This window comes from Neodiprion pinetum, chromosome 5 (assembly GCF_021155775.2).
Source record: "Neodiprion pinetum isolate iyNeoPine1 chromosome 5, iyNeoPine1.2, whole genome shotgun sequence".
NCBI lineage: Eukaryota > Metazoa > Arthropoda > Insecta > Hymenoptera > Diprionidae > Neodiprion > Neodiprion pinetum.
The window spans coordinates 29,989,688-30,008,570 of NC_060236.1; the positions used below are offsets into that span (position 1 = coordinate 29,989,688).

Sequence of the window (18,883 nt, forward strand, 5' to 3'; positions counted from 1 at the left end):
ATACCGTCATTTTGCGATTTTCGAATTGTTTGAAATTCAGTGAACTGTAATATAACAAGACGTACTCGGTATTTTGAAATATTAGTTCCTTGAAAGTTGTGAAAATAAGAAAATAGTGATTTTTGCACGATGTTTCGTTAGGACAACGTTACGTACTTCAATCTTGTAACAAACGCACGTTTTCCAAATTGAACTTGCCGAAATATATTCTAAAAGTTGCAGAATGATGGTTTTTACTTCGATGTTTCATTACGTCAGCGTTACTAACTTCAACCTCATTAATTTTCCTATAAATCAATGATATTTATTTATTTCATTCTTTAATGATCTGGTTACTTGAACATCATCATCATCATCATCATCATCATCATCATCATCATCATCATTATTATTTATGAAATAGTGTCCCGTAAACAACATATGTACACATATGTGTGGTGTGTATGTGTGTTTGTTTGCGTGTATAATGTGTACAAGTACATTATTTTTGGATATATCGTTGAATTAAAAATTATATACGTATGTATATATGTATATAGCATAATTAAAGTCAGGTATTTCTATGTACATATACATAAATGCATATAAATATATATATATAGAGACATCGATTTATCTATACATATACATATAAGTATGTATAGGTAATTCAATTCTTGACGATTCGATGAATTACCATCAAGAAAATCGTTTGATTTAAAAGATTCTTTTCACATTGGTTAGCAATAGTAGTTAGCGGTAATAGTTGGGAGTGGAGAATATTTTTGTGAATAAGATTGGGTGGGTGGTGATGAAATAATAGAACGGCGGATTGGTAGAAGGAAAAAAATATCGAATTTTCAAAGACGTGAAAATTTAATTCGTAGCGTTATTAAAATTTAGAACATTCAAGTATGGAAAATTAAAAATATAGAAAGTCGTAAAGTCAGAAAGGTCAAGCGTAGAATCACAGAATCTAAAATCTGTAAACGATTTCATATTATTGAGAAAAATTCTGACGATTCTATATTTTGGCATTCTATATTCTGTCCTTTTTATCGTTTTACTTCTCCGTACTTCGGCTTGCCAAAACTTTAAAAATTCTCTGAATTAAGTTTTTGCTTCTTAAAAAATTCAACATTATGCTCCTTCTATTTTTTGATCTTTCTATACTTTTACTCCCACCCATAAGATTTAATATTTGCAGTTAGCTCGAGAAAGAGAGACAGAGAGAGAGAGAGATATATATATACACGATATAATTGTTATCGTTTTATAACAAGAACAGTTGATATTCTATACATCTACGTAAAAATATCTGCGTCCACTGTAGTGGTAGGCTCTTAATTAATATAACTGCGTGCTATGATCCGTTTGTATTGAATAGCAAAAATCAAAATCAAAATTGCAAACTTTTAATCAGCTGCACTTACAATTTTTTTTTTTTTTTTCTTTTTTTCTTCTTCTGTTAATATATATATATATATATATATCTTTTACGTTATACTTAATAACAATTATCATTATTATTACTATCGTTATACGTATAATGCATTGATCTTTATATACATATTTATATGTATATAAATTATTGTTGTTATATTATCTACGGAGAAAAGTGCGAACGTAAAAGTTATTAAAACGAGCATAATATATATATATATATATTCTTTTCTCGGTCCTTCCGTTATTATAAACATTTTATTTTTCATCAAATATCTTTATTTATTCATATTTACATATTTATTTTAGCCTCCCCCCCCCCCCCCCCAACGGTTACTTCATTTGCGCGAAAAGTTTAACAAGTTTAATTTGAAAAAAATATCAAAATAATTTTTAATATTTCTTTGTACACATACTTTGGGTACGTATATACAGGATCTTCCAGACTGATTTCATTTGGGTCTTATTACGCATTTCGTAATCTTTCAAATTCTGAATTTAATACTTTTTCTTCATGTTATTTTTTGGCAACAGTAATTTACTAGTATCCCCCCCCAAGTTTGCTTGTTAATTTCTTTTTTGCATTTTTTATTTACCTGTGAGTGTCTTGTCAATTGTGCGATGCGTAAGAACAATGAATAAATAAAAATAAAAACATTTTAGTTGGTTTTTTCCCCACTGAAGTATTATTATTATTGTTATGCAATAATGAGCAGAAAAAGAAAAAATGGAAAAAAAAAAATTAAAATAAAGAACAAAACAACAAAACTGACAACTCCCAATTTAAATTGGCACGGAATTTCCCATACATATACAAGTGTACTCTCTATAAACTATTATATTCAAAATTTATAACGCCATTCAATTTATATAATATAGTTATTCATTTATATATCGATTTATTTTATTTATTTTTTTATCCACCTTTTCACCAATCATTCGTAATTTTTTTTGTCTTTGTCCGTGTTTCTCTCACAAAAGAATTCTATTCGTTTTTGAAAATAATAAATGAACAATAATCATAATGACATCAGGTTAATATTGGGATAATCGTGCAGTTGATTATCATTAATCGATTCACGGATTAACTGTTTTGTATAGATGCATTGCGTCAAAGCTCGTTCTCATGTTTCAAAGAGGTAAATTTTACTCGGAAACGAAGCTTAACGATGAACAAGAAGAGTTCTTCATATTTAAATTGAGACATGTTATTCGCATCGCACAATATGCAATATGCCAGGTACGTTTAAACAGTTTTGCATGCAGAGCAGTGTCGTGTTAAGAAGGAATACGCAGACCTTTGAAAAACTTTTCATTCGAGTAGTAATACAACTAATCTCGTATTACAGACGAAGTAGATTTCGCTGTTTATGGTCTGAACGTTCTCCGAATGCCGCTAATATACAGAACGACCAACATAAATAAAAAAGTGAGCCGAACAGAGAGTCGAGAGAGAAATTTATCACCACTATCGCATATTAATTTTCAATAAAAAAGAATTAATAAGCACTAAGTAAAAATGAAAGTCAGTATTTTCTGCCGACTTCACACGGTGTTCGTATATTTAATATTAGGTGTGTGCGCACGCCGTAAATTGGTGCACTTCTAGTTGTCTTGCAAATAGTTTGTGCGCAGGTTATAGAATTATTTACTAATTAATATTATACAATAAAGTATAGCGTGGAGGCCTTATTATGTGTCGCATTGCGAATGACGTTTATAAGTAACGACTTGTCGACATTTACGATCACTTTCCTTTTTTCTTTCATCCTTTCTACTCTTTAAGTAACAAGTAAGTCTGTATCATCAAATAATGTTAATAATAATAATAACAACAGTGATTATTCTTATATTTATGAAAGTAGAAGTAATAATAATAATAATAACTAGGAAATCATTAATTGTTTACCACAAAATCTACAGATCTTTTAAACGTCATCGTTTTTATCGTTGAAATACGTAACTACTTTTAAGAGAACATGTACGCAGCTCGACTGCATTTTTTTTGAAAATCGCTGAGTCTAATGCTGTCGCTTTGTTTAAAGTACAATTTCGCATTGGTAGTTGAGTTTTAAAAAACGTACTTGACACAGTTTTTGAATTAGAAACAAATTCACGTGTTCAAGCTGCGTACCTTCTTTCTTTTAACTTGCCTATTTATTTGCTATCTTACCGACCGATATTTCACTTCATTTTCTTTTAATAAACTCGTGTCAATACGTGTATATATATATATATATATATATATATATATATATGTCGATATTAGTACGATATCGCGTTTCCGAAAAAAGGAACGAACAAATCATTTCGTGTGCTTTAGAATTTAAAAATTGCAACTGAAATTTTTGCGTACAATTGTATCGTTTTGAGGATCGATAATTGAGTTATTCTTTATTTTTTATTTTTTTTTTATTTCTATCTCTTCTACTGGGCCAGAAAGTGTTTGTAAGTATATAAAGAGGTGTAATTCTTAGCAATAATTGAGCGCAGTTTTTCCACGTGATAAAGATAATAAAACACATTTTATCTTTCGTCCGGCCAGGGACGCGATATTTTGTAAATTTATTTATTTGTTCATTTATTTTGATTTATTATTATACTTTTAATTTATTCATCATTTAGTTGACACCGTGACCAAAAGAGAGTTATCATGAATGCTTGAATTTTGCATTTAAAAAGACTGACAATAATTTAACCAGCCTTGATTTTGTTTTATTTGAATTATTATTATTATTATTATTATTATTATTTTATCTAGTTTTATCGAAATCAGTTTCTCCTCATAAGCATTACGTGGAAGATATTATATTTGCATGTATATATATATATATTTATTTATTTATTTATATGTCTATATTTATATATTATTTATAAACAAACAAAAGAACAGAGATAACTTAAATCATTAGTGACATTATGCTCGAGAAAAACGTCAAGATAAAGATAATACAAGTTTCTTCCTTCAATTATTATCACTTGTATGCTTTTCTTATTCATTTTCATTAATCAGATCTCGTAGAAAGCGTATATGTATTTATATCATTGGTCGCTTGAATTTTTAATGCTCCCCTTAAACTTGCAACAATGACAAGCAATTGATTAATTTTTTTTCAACCGCATCGATACTGTTTTTTTTTTGTTTCTTCTTTTCCAAATCAACGATAGAAGATTTTGATATTTCGGCCCAATCGCTTTGAAAAAGTCGTCGCGATATTTTTGTTCGAAAAAATCAGATCCAGATTGAAAGAAAAAATATACATATATATATATATATGTATTTATGTATATATACATACATATATATATATGTGTACCTATATGTATTGAATGTAGAACAAACAGAATGAATCGAACATACATTGTTCGAAGTTAGACGTTCAACTCTTTTTACACTTCTTATGTTTTCTAAGATGCGATATTTTCGCTGGAAACAATGTTGAGAGAGCGCTTCGCGTGCTGCACCATAACAACTTGAAGCGTTTACTACGGTGATATATCTTAGAGTCGTTTAGAGATAACGGTGTCACTGGAGTCGCCAGAACCAACAAAGCTGGTACGACATTAGATTGTTGTACCTCCTCCAGCATTGGCTTCAGTTGTAATTTGTCGACTGTCCTAACGGAGCTCTGTGCTGTTGTTGATGACGATTTATATTTGGACTGACGGACGATGGGTCTTGGCGCTGCTGCGTTGAATTGCTTCCACTGGAGGAAAGGCCGGTCGAACCTTGGACACCCTTCTGCTGCTGAAGGCCACTGTTGAGCGCTAGCCGTTGCATCTGACGGATGACCGTAGTCGCGTGATACGCTTGCTGCAACCATGAGACAACAGGGAGACATTCCTACCGGGCCTGGCGAGCAAACATATACTTATCAGCATTTTAATCAACTTGTCAACATTACTCACCTTCCACCTTGACTTGGCAAAGTTCTTTTTAAGTTGTTCCGATACAGTACCATGGATATTTTTATTGCTCGCCGCGTTTCCGGATATCCTGAAATTATTATTATTTTACCAAGTTTCACGATTACTTTGGGATGGTGAGAATACGTGCCTCTATTGAACAACGACGGGTGTCTGGCGTGCTGAGAATTTAAGGTTACTTTTTGGCCAGTTATTAACTTTTGGTTAGTTTTGCCAAGTTGATTTACTTTGTTGGGCTGATTTTTGCGATACATGTCAATTTATCGGTACGCTTAATATATTGTTTTGTGATTCTTTCTTTTTTTTATATAAACCTTTTCTTTTTGACTTACCAAGGGTGCGCCAGTGCCTGTTTGCAGGTGTATCGTTCGTCGACGTTAACGCACATCAATTTCTTAATGAAATCCTTTGCAGAGTCGCTAATGTCATCCCAGTACGGCGAATCGAACTCAAATTCACCTACAACAGTCTGGTTAGCTCGTTGCTATAAGCTTGTAATTGCTAATCTCGTTAAATTTTGGTCAGAAAATAGAGATCGAAGTTAGAGAAAAGGAAAATTTGAAGATAACACTTATAATACAAGAGGAGTAAAAGAAAAAAGACAAGAACAAAACGTAATCACTGGGACGGACAGAAATATCAAAGTAATTCGAAAAAAAAACGTTTTCTTTTGTTATCAAACACACGTGAACATGCGCAATGTTTTTTTGTTTTAAAAATTAATGGAACGAAGCGCTTACATTATTAAACTTTTGATTAATCGTTATCAGTAAAACCATGAGTGATTAGTGTACAAAGAATGATTATTGATCGAGCAATCATCTGAAATTGTAAATGAATTTTCTTATCGTTCATTAGGTGAGTCTTTCGTCAATCCGTATACCACTCTCTATTACCTCGTAGTATCTGGGCGAACAGATTGGCGTCGTTCTCGTCGTAGAACGGTGGATATCCGCACAATAGAATATAAGATATCACACCTATGCTCCATACGTCTACGGCTTTGCCGTATGGCTTTTGCGCCAATACCTCCGGTGCTGAAAACAAAAGAGATTTTATGAATTTTGTGCCGATTTCCTTCAACTTATCGAACATGGATCGCAGACCCGTTCCAACGGTTTGAGTTAATCGTTGTTACAGTCAAAAGCGATCTGAAAATCTTTTACATTAATTCAAATTGTCCAAGATTTCTCAAACGTACCGACATAACCAGGCGTGCCGCAGGCCGTTGCCATTATTCCGGAATCCTCCATCTTCGATAGGCCAAAGTCACTGATCATGATTTTACTGTCTTCGTCCGGACTGTAGTAGAGGAGATTCTCAGGTTTCAGATCTCTGTGAACGACACCCTGCTCGTGCATGTAGTCGACTGCTTCGAGCACTTGTCGTATAAGACCGGAAGCGTCTTTCTCTGTGTAAGAACCTTTCTCTACAATTCTGTCGAAGAGTTCTCCCCCGGTGACCCTAAGATATGCGATAAAATACATGACGCGAACCGTCGTGTTTCAATTTTCAGACAACTCGACGGTCACACCCAGAGCCTAATATGTTTTTGATTAAAATTTAACTTCAAGCTACAATATCGATTCTGACAAACGTTCTGATCTACATTTGAGAATGTGACATTGTTATTCTAAGCGCAACATTTACAGGGAACATTGGTCGGTACAACACGTCTTGTATGTCACGTATGTCCATTGCTTTCAGAGAATTGTCAAATTTTTACTAACGTTAGTTAATGACTTTCATTATCTCTTTGAGTCATAGTGAAAACTATTCTTATCACTTATTTTATATTCGTTTTTTGTATACTTAGAGAAGTTTTCAACATATTTCTTTGCAGTGTTTTGCTATTTTTAATAGTATACTAACAGATTTTCAATGCTCAAGATTTTCAATGCCCTTTTCACATATATATGTTTTACCTAAATTAAAAGTTCTTGGGGTCGCTGATTACAAATTTGAAATCGGATTTTAATAACTCAAGATGGCGGATCCAATATCGCTGACGAAAATTTCAAATTCGATCGAATTTGGAGAAAAAAACTTTGTCCAGGGGTTTTTGGGGTCGCTGATGACGAATATGAAATCACATTTTGAAAACTCGGAATGGCGAATCCACTTATTGACCTCAAAATCCCGTGCATAGAGTTTTTGTATCCGGACACGATCAAATTTGAAATTTTCATCCGCCATATTGGATCCGCTATCTCGAATTTTTTAAATTTGCTTTCATATTTGTAATCAGCGACCCCAAAAACCAGAGAATACTATCTTGTTATAAAAGTTGACTAGGTACAATAATGTGTAACTCAAAGTGTTAGAAAGCACAATTGGTCATGCTGTTTGTGTTTCATATTGGAGAACAGAAAAATACTGCGAGCAATGGTTCCAGAAATTTTCTGTCCATGAGGTAATCTAGTAAACGTTGGGATATATTCTTTTTTGACGTTAGATATTACAACGCGCGACAAGACTCTGGGTTTACGGGTAACGCATTATTACAACTGCACTTACAACTCCATTACCAAGTAGACCTTGTGCTTGTCTTCGAACGTTTCCAAAAGCTGCACAATGTTCGGGTGGGTCAGCCTGTAACAATGGAGTTATTTCTGAGTGACGATACGTTTGTGTCTATGCTCAATTATGTAACCCTTTTTCTTTCATGCTATCACTGGTACACATATACCTCCATCTACATGCAACCCTTTGGCAACGATGTAAGAGTGTAAAGAAAAACAATGTATTCTGTTCGGAACTGAATCGTCGTACCTGATTTTTGAGTACGTCTAGATTACTCAATTGGCAAATTGTCTTGGAAATTTTTCCCCGAAAAGATATTACGGTTTTTCAAATATACTCTTACAATCGTCGCGTGGTGAACACAAATAAATCGATAATTACACACATTTATAAATGCAGTAAAACAATGTATTTATCAATCGATATATGGCCAATTTTGTTAACACATTGTTGATAGATGCCCCAAAACCTGTAACACATAGTATCGTCTGAATATCGTTACACGCAATAGTCAAATGATAGTTCGTTCTATAGAACACATTGTTTTAATCCAGAATAATCAGCGGTAAGAAGAAAAATTATAACTGAAAGCTAGTACATGGTGGGAACAAAAAATAATACAATAGTGATAATAACAATAAAATTAATGATAATAATTTTAATAATAATAATTGTAATAGAAACGGTACTGGCACAGACACACAGATAACAATTAAGCGATGCGTTGAATACACATAAACTTTACATTTAGACGGTCAAAGGAAATATTCTGAGATAATATCTCTTTTTACTTTCGTCTTATTGGTACATTTTTTTTTTTCCTTCTTTTTTTTTATTTCTGCAAATTTTCTTATTTCGAGTTACCTAAAAATTTGTAATCTTGTTTACTTGGCGCAAAATCGGAATATACCAGAATAGAAAGTTTCTGACAGATAGCTTGTAAATGAAAAACGAACGTATTATGTAATAGACAACTTCAAAGCCTGAGCGCGGATGCCATAATGTCATAATCATTTTTAGTTTACGGAAAAGAGAGAGAGGAATCCAGAATAAAGGAAACACGTTTAATTCAACTTGTGAAAGAGATATCTTGTTCGTCGCGTACCCTACTAATTGAGTTGTAATTAATTTTTAATCGATTTTTAATGAATTTTCAAATATTATTTATCAAATTTCTACATCCGCACTCAGCAGAGAATCATGTAATATTTTGCCAATTTTGTCATTAAAAAGTAGCATCGAATCGCGTTTCATCTGAAAATTTTAATTTTATGAAATGGCTTTGATCGATGATAATTTTTTATTTTTCTTGTCCTTTCACAATCAGTCGATCCGGCGGTTTCTCTACAATAGCGGTTCGAAACAACAGTTTGGCGAACCAAAATTTTCCCGTTATTCTCATTTAACCGAGTATAAAAACGTTGATTAAATACTAAATTCTTTGCACAGTTTTCAATATTCATATTCTTTCGGCATTTGATCGATAAACCCGTAAGGCATGTAGATTTATATAGTGGAATGGAGTCGAGCTGGTTAAACCTTTATTTTCCCATTCGTTTTACTTCTAACCGGTATTAACGCATTTTCATTCATTACAGACTGCATGCCCAGCTATCGCAGAGTGCTTACGCAGACAGAGACGAGACAACAGAAGCAGTTAACTAATCGTAAGTGATTTTGTGTATTAAGTATTCGATTCAGGTGTATGGAAAAAACAAGACTCATCGTTTGTCGGTGTATGTACGATTCATTCATGAATTTGTAGAAAAAGGGGGACGAAGAGCTTGGATTTTGTCGTCTACATTATTTTTCTTGGAGAAGATTTAACGATCTTTCTCACTAAAATATAAATACTTTCCCTGAGTTGAGTCTTCCGCGTTGGAAACTGGTGTTTGTCATCAGTATCGGATAATTGTTATCGATAATGCGGGTATCTGATATTTGCAAACGAGCGTCGGTATATTTTATTGGTAAAAATTCGTTTAATTTTGCAAATTTAAACAGAATGACTTTCTTATTTTCTGACGTACCTAGCTTTGATCGTCCTTTACGAGATTACAAAAGCGTTGGGAAAAATTGTTTGTAAATAAGTGAACGCTTTAAATGTGCATCATGCAACTACGGTGTTTAGATAGTTTTAAAAATTTTTCATTCAAATTATAGCGATGAAAGTGACAAAATTTATGTAGTTGCATAGAGTAGGATAGGTGTTTGGATGATAAGAGGTAAATTTTACTTCTAATCTCTACACGTCGTTTCAATTCAAGAACTAAACGAACGCCGGGCGAGAAACTTTATTTCATTTCTTTTTTTTTTTATTTAATTTCCCTTTTATTCTATATTCATTTGCGGTGAACATACCCATGTGTTTGTATTCAATATTGTTATTATTACTATTAATATCCCAAGTGAATATCCATGGTAAATGTGACTTAATAATACGATGAAGATGAATTATTCCCGCATGCTATTATTTCGAGTGTGAAAATGTTTGCCGTGCGTTGATGTTGAAAATTCATTTTATGTACGTTCATGATACTCTGTATTTTATTCAAGCAAATCCGAACCAAGTTTTCAATGAGAAAATTTACATTCGATATTGTTCGCTGTAATTTCTCTTCTCTCGCACATCGTTTAATCGTCTGCTTGACAAGTTTGTCGATTCGATTGAGAAACAAACGATCGCTCGGAGAATCTTGCTTTATAAAGCTTGATACGACAAAAATGTGTCTCCGTTGAATTAAAATTGACAGAAAAGTTAGATTAGGTTTATTCTTTTTCATTTCATAGCAGACGACGGTGAGAAAATTTGAAAAAAAAAAAAAAAAACAGCTGTCAAACGCAAACGATTATTGAGTTTAGCGACAAATGTAGTTGTCGAAACCGTTTGAGAGGAAGGGGAGAAAAATAGTGAGAGAGAGAGAGAGCGAAAGAAAGAAAGAGTCACATTGAGATATAAATAATGTGAATGTGTACGAAGCTAAGAAATATGTATTATAATGTATAATATCGTGAATGTAGCGTGTGTTGACATAATATATTTATACATATATATATACACCTACTAGGGTGGTCCTTGTTTAGGATGTTGACGAATTTTTACCGCCCCATCACTGAAATCAATTTTAAATCATTTAAAAAGAGTCGCCAAATTTTTTCAGATTCTTACAGCAAGTTCGATCGAAGTTTCTTATGGAAGTGACATGGGAAAAACTTTTTTTCGCACTATATATTTTATCGTGAAAGTAATAATGTTCCAAAAAATCTTTAACCGCGAGGTTTTAGTCGGCGTTAGTGATACTATATGAAAAAAAATAATACACATCATCGTACGAGGCAATGTAGACGAATTGCACTTCCTCTGAATAAAAAAAAAAATAGTCAGGTTTTGAGGTTGTGCAATTCGTCTAGATTGCCTGGAACGACGATGTGTATTTTTTCCCAAATAGTAGCACTAATTCTTTACCAAAACCTCGCGGTTTACAGATTACTTGGAACATTATTACTCTTGCAATAAAATGTATACCGAGAAAAAAGTTTTACCCATGTTAATTTCCATAAGAAACTTCGATCACAATGCGGACTATCTTAGATTCGGTGTAAAAGTCTGAAAAAATTAGGCGATTGTTTTCGAATTATTTAAAGTTGATTTGGGGGATGATCTGGCAAAAATTCGTCAACACCCTGAATAAGGACCACCTTAACACCCGCGTATATTATGCGATTCACATCTGTGTGTATGTATACATATATATATATGTATGCAATATATTAATTCAAAATGATACAGATAAATAGAGTAAGGGTAGGCGCTGCAATATTGTGCAGCATTTTTTCCCCGTTTTAGAGGGCGCACTTACCATCCCGTCTCGCCACTATTATCCGACTTGAACGGTCCACCACCGCTGTGTGGTTTCACTGTTTCACTGAACCTACGAATTAACAATAACACCATACACAATCACGAATTATACATTTGGGCGTACGGAGCACTGATTCAGCGAAGAGAACTCACTGCCTTTAGATTTTATTTTATTTTTCTGCACGATCCTGAATTACTTGTTGCTCATTGGCGAGGCCGTTTTGAAGGTGTTTTTGCTTAAACTCGGATCCGATTTTCGTGGAATGGAAGACGAAAATACGAGTATAAACATTTTCCGGTATACACGGTTTAAAATATTCCTGACGATTATCGCGAATTTCCGAGTCGCGATTTGCCTCGGATTTCAGCTCGCCCTGGTAATCTTGACGTTTTAAAATGTCGTCTTTTTCACTCTGATATTCGACACTTGTTTTGCGAATTTCCGTCCACGTCGTTTTTATTGCCAATTAAATCGCGGGTGTTCGATTTCCGTTACTATTTTTAGTTATGTCGTTAATTTGCGTCAACGGAAAACAACGTTTAGAACGTTTGAGGTGTAAGTTACTCCCTCGAGCAAGAAGCTTTTCGGAATTTTGCTAGACGTTCTAATTGATCCAAGAATCGTTATTGCCCACGTGATTGCTTGTACTACCTAATCACCTCTGAGTAAGAAATATTCATTTGTCAACATTTTTTCTCTCTCGTTTTTCCCAGAACGATAAGTTAAACGATCTATTTTTCAACGTTACAGTCAACAAAGTATCGCATTACGAAACTTTCAGGTGGAAAGAAAGAAAGATAGAGTTGGTATAAATTACAAAGGTACAGATTACCAATAGTGATACAGAAAAGTTTTTGGAAGTGTCTGCTACTAACGAGTCGTTCTTAATACGATAGACGTTCGTAGTAACGATCACACGATTGCATACTATGCAATTTCCTTGTTTCTGTTCAAATCTTTTCGCAGCGTTCTGTTCTCAAACCATATTTGTTTTCACCATCTTTTCTTTCAATCCCGTGATTAAACAATTTTTCTAAATGTATACTTTCTAATTACTCAAAACTCCAAGATACGAGATTTTATCACGCGACGTTACTTTACTTGACTATTAGGATTGAAATTACTATCACTTGGAATTGAAACAAGAGTACGATACTATTATTATTAGTATTTTAATTACCGTTTTTCAACGGATTTATAATGACGACATTAAGTTGGATACACGACGACAATGTAAAGTGTACAATGGGTTGTATAGTAATGGATCGATCGTTCGATGTGATATGTAGGCTGTATGAATATTTTAATAATTCACTCAAATCTACATATATATGTATATATATCTCTATACACTACAGCGTGTTTCGACTGTGTGATATATATATAAATATAAATGCAAAATATGTATCCAGCGTTACGGAACAAATAAATAGAAAATTAGCGCCGAAAGGACAGACGACAGCCATCAGAGATATTTGCGTTACCGAATGCACAGAGCAGCAACATTTAATAATAAGAGAGACTCAAATGTTCAATATGTAAATAGTATACAACTGCCAATAATATAATAGATACGTGTCATACTTTCAACCAATAGCAACACCACATTTTCAACTCTGTTATCGGATTGGGGATTTTTTTTCACTCGTTCGAAACCGCTCGCTTGTTGGTTTTATTATCACGCGCAAGAAGCTACCATATTTAACAGCTCGTTTGTCCAATTATTACAATTTTCATCTTCAAACAAAAAGTAATATCTTGATAGAACAAAAAAAGAACTTTGAATCGTTTAGCGAGCTTGCGTACATCTTGAAAAGTGGCAAGACCAAATTTCAAAGAAAACAAAATACCCATCCGATAGCGATTTACCAAAGTGTGTGAAAATTGGTTGAACGATCCAAATATAAATATGACGTACAACGTACGAATAAAATATATAGCGTAAACCAGTGTTGCGCCTGTAAAACATCGACTTTAAACCGACCAAGCACAATTCTAGTAATTTTGAAATCGAAACTTGAAATTGTCCATCGAGTCGATACAAGAAAGATAGAAGAAATTCATTTTCGTTCGGGTCGACCTGTCGTTGGTGAATACAGGCACAAACTCGTTTGCAACGCAAGAACTGAAAAATAAAAATATAAATCAGAACAAATAGCATACAGTTCGAAATACTTTAAAGCTGAATGGAACATGACGATATTCTAAGCTCGAATCTATAGCCGTCATTTTTTACAATCTTGCCGGTATTAATTTGCTCCCGAAATACCAATCAATTTTATGTTCCATTCTTGCTTCTATTGCCGAGTCCATTTCTACAATGTCAAAGTATTATAACGATAACGTTTTAACATTAGATAAGAAAAAAAAAGAAAAAAAAAAATGATGCCTCTTTAATTAAATACAAAAAGAAAATAGTAAATATTTATATTAATATTTATATATATCTATATATATATATACACAATAATTACAGTAGTGGTATAATATAGTAATAGTATACATAAGGCATACGCGTAGCAAATACGACTTGAAATTGGTTTAAATATAATAATAATAAGAATAAGAATAATAATAAGCGCGCATAATGAGCATGCAGAAATTATTTTTTTCCTTTAAAATTCAAAGCGTATGTATATATATACTATGTATATATGTGTGTATGTGTATATATATAGAGGAAGATTTCATTACGCTTGGCTTGGCTGGTATAGGAAATAAAATATATCTACTTTTTTTAAATTTTTTTTACTTCAAATCCTGTGATAAAATATTGAAATTAAAATTGCAGTTGGCCAGTTTTGAATCGAGATATACAGTAGATGAAATGTGAACAGAATCCTAATCGTTCTAAAGTTTACTGAACATCGATTGTTTGCTTTTCATCTATTTTGAAAAAAAAAATTCCGTTTCACGCCTACCTTCGTAACACCTTTATCTCATTCTCCAACGAGTCTTCTTTACCCTTCAACGCCTTCTTGTCAATTATCTTCACGGCAAACATCTGGCCAGGTTTTTCTTTACTCTCTGCCAATCTGACCTCGGAAAACGCTCCCCTGGATGAAAAACAATCTTTGTTAATATACGTTTACCAATGATAGAAATGGCGATAGTAATCGGACAACGACGAGCTACGATTCGCACCTTGTACAAAACGCTCAGGCATAATAGAAAATGATAAACAGATAAGAGTAAATAAATGCTTAGTCGAAAGATTGTCGAGTGTCGAAAATTTTAACAACTCAGTCTCGCAATGATCGAGACTCGTGTGTGTCATAATGAAACGTGTGAATAGAAGGAAAGGAACGATTTCTAAAGATTAGTTTCATTATTCGACTGCGCGTAAATTATATTTAGAAGTTTATCATCGTCAATGAATAGGGACATTATCAATGGAAATAAAGCTCATTGCTATTTCTATTGCAAAACTTGGAAAATTTTGAAGTTTCTCAATGTAGCAATTAGTAAGACGAAGCGAAAGGAATATAACCGGTGTCAAAGTGTTGCGCCTTAGATCGGTCGATTCAGAGAATTTTTTACAGTGTTCCAAGAATTTAAAATAGAAAGAATATACGAAGTTTGAAAAACAAAAAAAAAAAAATTACAAGAAAATCACGGATAAACGATGTTTGAATGGGTACAAATAAATTGAGATGAGATTATTCAGCTATTGGAAGAATAGAAAACAAGTATGGAATGGAAAAGAAAACTCGGATGAAAACGCAAAACAAAACAAAAAAAAAAAAAAAGGGAGAAAAAATTAAATCTAACGAAAAGTAAAATTGCCGATAATGTTGAGTAATGAAAGATGAAAAAATTTTAAAAATTTCAACAACCCGAACCGAATACGTTAATTACATTATAGGTAGCGAATATTTGTACAACATTGTTGAAAAGGTGGGAAATTAACCAGCTGTTCAACCGTCTTGTATACGATTATAGAATTGTTCCCTGAGCGTATAATATAAATAAACGATATCCACGTTGTTGTTCGAATAAATTTTCACCATTAACGACAACCCGAATATGTTAAATCTATAATTTCACAATTTACGTAAAATTACGATTTTCAATATTCTTACGTTCCGAGTAATTCCTTGAGGATGTATTTCTCGTCAACCGACGGCAATCTCTCGTCCTTTCCATCCTTTTTCAATTTCTTGCTAGAGTCCTTTTTACCGAAGAGCGGCATCTTCGTCGTGACTACTTTTTGGATGATTACAAATATATTTCAGCAGGAGTCAACCGAGGATAACGCACAGTGTCAAAGAGTGGTGGACGGCCGAAAGAGAGGGGGAAGATGGAGGGCGGGAGGGGACGGAGGTGAAGGGGAGGGAAACGAGGGGCAGGTTTGGCCGGGACGGGGAATGGGAAGGGGAAAACGGCGGCGTGGTGGGGATGGGGTGAGGGTGGGGGGAGTGGGAGTGATATGTATCAGGCGATGATTTCACTCTGTCTCTCGCTCTCTCTCTCTCTTGAGGTAATGACGATTATTCCTTTCGATGGAACGTGCTGTGAAAAAAAAAAGAAAAAAAAAATTTAAAGAAATATGAAAAAAAATTCACGAAAAATGAGAAACGAATGGGAAATGTATTTTCAGAAATGTTACGGGGCAATAAAAGAGGAAGAGAAGAGGGAATAATAAAAAGAAAAAAAAAAAAAACGAACAAGATGTACACGCGCTGAGATTATTTAAGCGAACAAGAAATTAACTGCGAATTATGTATCTTAAAACCCGAGAGACTTGGTTGTTGGTATGATTTATGTATGTTATTAACACGAGTTTGATTGATACTACGCGATTTCGATGCTTTTAGAAATTTTTTCGTCTCCAAATTTATCTACGCACGTAAGGATGAATAACATACACTTGTATATGCGTGTGTGTGTGTGTGTGTGTACGGAGCGCGAAAAGAAAGAGAGAGAGAGAGAGAGGGAAAGACGGAAGAGGTTAAAGTGTAGATTGATGATGAAAAAGTTATCTGTCTTTACTTCGATATGTGATTCTTGTGTATTCATATAATTTATGTATGAATCTGTTGATTTTTTTTTTACTCAACGACAAAATTTTGACATCACAGATTTGTCGGGAATTAAACGTAGGGATTGACAACGTATGTGAAAATGGTATCGCGGGATAGATAACGGGAGGATAATTATGGGGAGAAAGAATACAAAAAAAAATTTAAAACAATGAGAGAGCGGAAATGTTGTGGTTTTTTTTCTTGTTCATTCAAATGACAAAATTAAAAGCTAAAACAAAAACACAAACGAACGAATGAGAAATAAAATAACGAAAGTATAGAAATTTGGATGAACCGAGATTGAGACGAATTGTTGTTCTGTTTGTCGTTTTTGTTTTTTCTCTTAACGGCGATCCTCTTTCTTTTGTTTTTTCCTTTCGTTTGCGGTCTTGACGTAAAATTCAACTATACCGAGTACCGAGTCGGATATCTTATTAATTTATTCCTTTATAATAACTACGTGTCTCTTTACTCTCACTGTCGAACGCACACTTTGACATGGGATAATATCACCAAAGGATGACTGTAATGATCAACGTGCAGTACGGCTGACTTTGGCAAACACAAGTGTGTCTTGCGTTCGCAAAACTGGCTCAGGGTCACGGCCTTACGCCCTCCTCGGTCAGATATCCTAGTTAGTGCGTGTTTGTTTTTTTTTCTTCTTCTTCTTCTCTTTTCTCTCTAATAATTATTTTTTTGTTCCCCCAGAGTTTGAATTTCCCGGCAATTTCGTTTGCTTTACCTCTATCTTTTGTTTTCACTAATATCTGTAACTCTATGAAACAAAGTAGTCGTATGTACGTACGTTCGTATCGGTTGCGTTTATATTCGATGACCGGTTGTTCGGTTGTTGTTTTTTGTTATTTGTCTTGATAAACATTTGCCCCTGCCCTCTGACGATTATACTTCAGGTCATATAACGCGAAAAGAAAATATTGTTATTATTGTTACTTCACTGTTTTCGCGCTTCCTCCGCATATGATGCGATACAAATTGCGATGTTGGTTGATGAACCTCGATGATATTTGTTTCAGTTTCTGCCGTTATATTTTTCTATACAAGTTCTTGATAATATCCTTATTCGCGATTCGTACTTTCAAATCAACTTATTACCTACAACTGCACGACAAGCAGTCAGGTACCTATTTTACTTGTGCGCGTACGCAGATATTATCGTGTCGATATATATATATATATTGTTTTAATTTTTTTTAACAATTTTAATCAATTCCGTTTATTATCGAACTACTCAACTACAGTTTTATTTACTTCCTAATCTGTTTTTCCATTCAATTTTTAACTCTCGTACGCCGCACTTCTGCATACACTAAACCGTTCGACCATCTATGAACACCCCGCGCACTCTATGGACGCAAGATATGTATATCTCTTATAGCCTTTGCTGCAACAGAGCCGATCGTAGATATGCAATGTTGCAAATATTTTTTAACCGCCTTAGGTACGAAGTGTGCAGCGGACGTATATAGTGGAAAATTTATTCCGTTTCAAAGTCCCCGACGAGCTGCTTAAAACTCGGGGAAAAACACTACTGAACCACTCAATGATCATTAGCCACGAAGCAGCTAAGGTGGTGGTGGTGGTGGTGGTAGTGGTGGTGGCGGTGGTGGTAGTGGTGGTGGCGGTAGCAGTGGTGGTAGTAGTGGCAAAATAACGCTGTAGCCACAGTTTTTGACCACGGATTACATTGTTTCATTGAAATGCGCTTCGTCTTGGCTCATTCGAAGCATTGCCGCACTGGCGCTGCTCGGTGTCAATAGTTGAAGTAATTTGATATAGAAATCGTTACTGCGCCGATATGCGTACAGGGTGATTCACAAGAACCTGCTAGAGAGTTAATGTTCCAATCACCTTGATTTTAATTAAATTCATTTGCAAGACGCGAGTATTATTTACGTCTAATCATTTATTCATCAATAAATTTGAAATCAGTGACTCTCAGGACCGTCGGAAGTTCGCTGGATTCGTTTTTTTTTCTTTGCTATATTTTACCGCGTTATATGTATAATATATTCTTATGATCTTGATGCAACGATCCTCGTTTCGGCATATTACCGGAAAACACTCAAACGGACAATTATGTAATCCGTTTGGTTATGCAATCGA

The 18,883-nt window shown here is 34.0% G+C and overlaps 1 protein-coding gene across 14 annotated transcripts; it reads right to left on the bottom strand.

Annotated features, from left to right (window-relative positions):
- Nucleotides 1-3,773: 3,773 nt before the first annotated feature.
- Nucleotides 3,774-18,344, bottom strand: CaMKI (Calcium/calmodulin-dependent protein kinase I). Of its 14 annotated transcripts, none has more exons than XM_046626110.2 (10): nucleotides 18,029-18,344; nucleotides 15,818-15,941; nucleotides 14,657-14,791; nucleotides 11,733-11,804; nucleotides 7,867-7,941; nucleotides 6,551-6,813; nucleotides 6,246-6,386; nucleotides 5,682-5,808; nucleotides 5,382-5,419; nucleotides 3,774-5,275 (listed from the first exon to the last, which is right to left on the bottom strand). In XM_046626110.2, exons 1-10 carry the CDS (start codon nucleotides 18,081-18,083, stop codon nucleotides 4,803-4,805), a joined length of 1,503 nt encoding a protein of 500 aa, XP_046482066.1. In that variant the 5' UTR covers nucleotides 18,084-18,344; the 3' UTR covers nucleotides 3,774-4,802. The 14 variants fall into 14 exon arrangements, with proteins under 14 accessions (XP_046482066.1, XP_046482068.1, XP_046482067.1 ...); XM_046626112.2 differs by having other exon boundaries at nucleotides 15,818-15,938; nucleotides 17,716-18,344; XM_046626111.2 differs by having other exon boundaries at nucleotides 17,716-18,344.
- Nucleotides 18,345-18,883: the final 539 nt, after the last annotated feature.

Excerpts from the sequence above, each read along its gene's own strand:
- CaMKI (XM_046626110.2), bottom strand. The coding sequence starts at position 18,083 with ATGCAGAAGTGCGGCGTACGAGAGTTAAAAATTGAATGGAAAAACAGA. Across the intron at positions 7,942-11,732 it reads AATAGTGGCGAGACGGGATG|GCTGACCCACCCGAACATTG; the intron begins GTAAGTGCGCCC and ends CCATTGTTACAG. Across the intron at positions 6,814-7,866 it reads GTCTACTTGGTAATGGAGTT|GGTCACCGGGGGAGAACTCT; the intron begins GTAAGTGCAGTT and ends CGCATATCTTAG.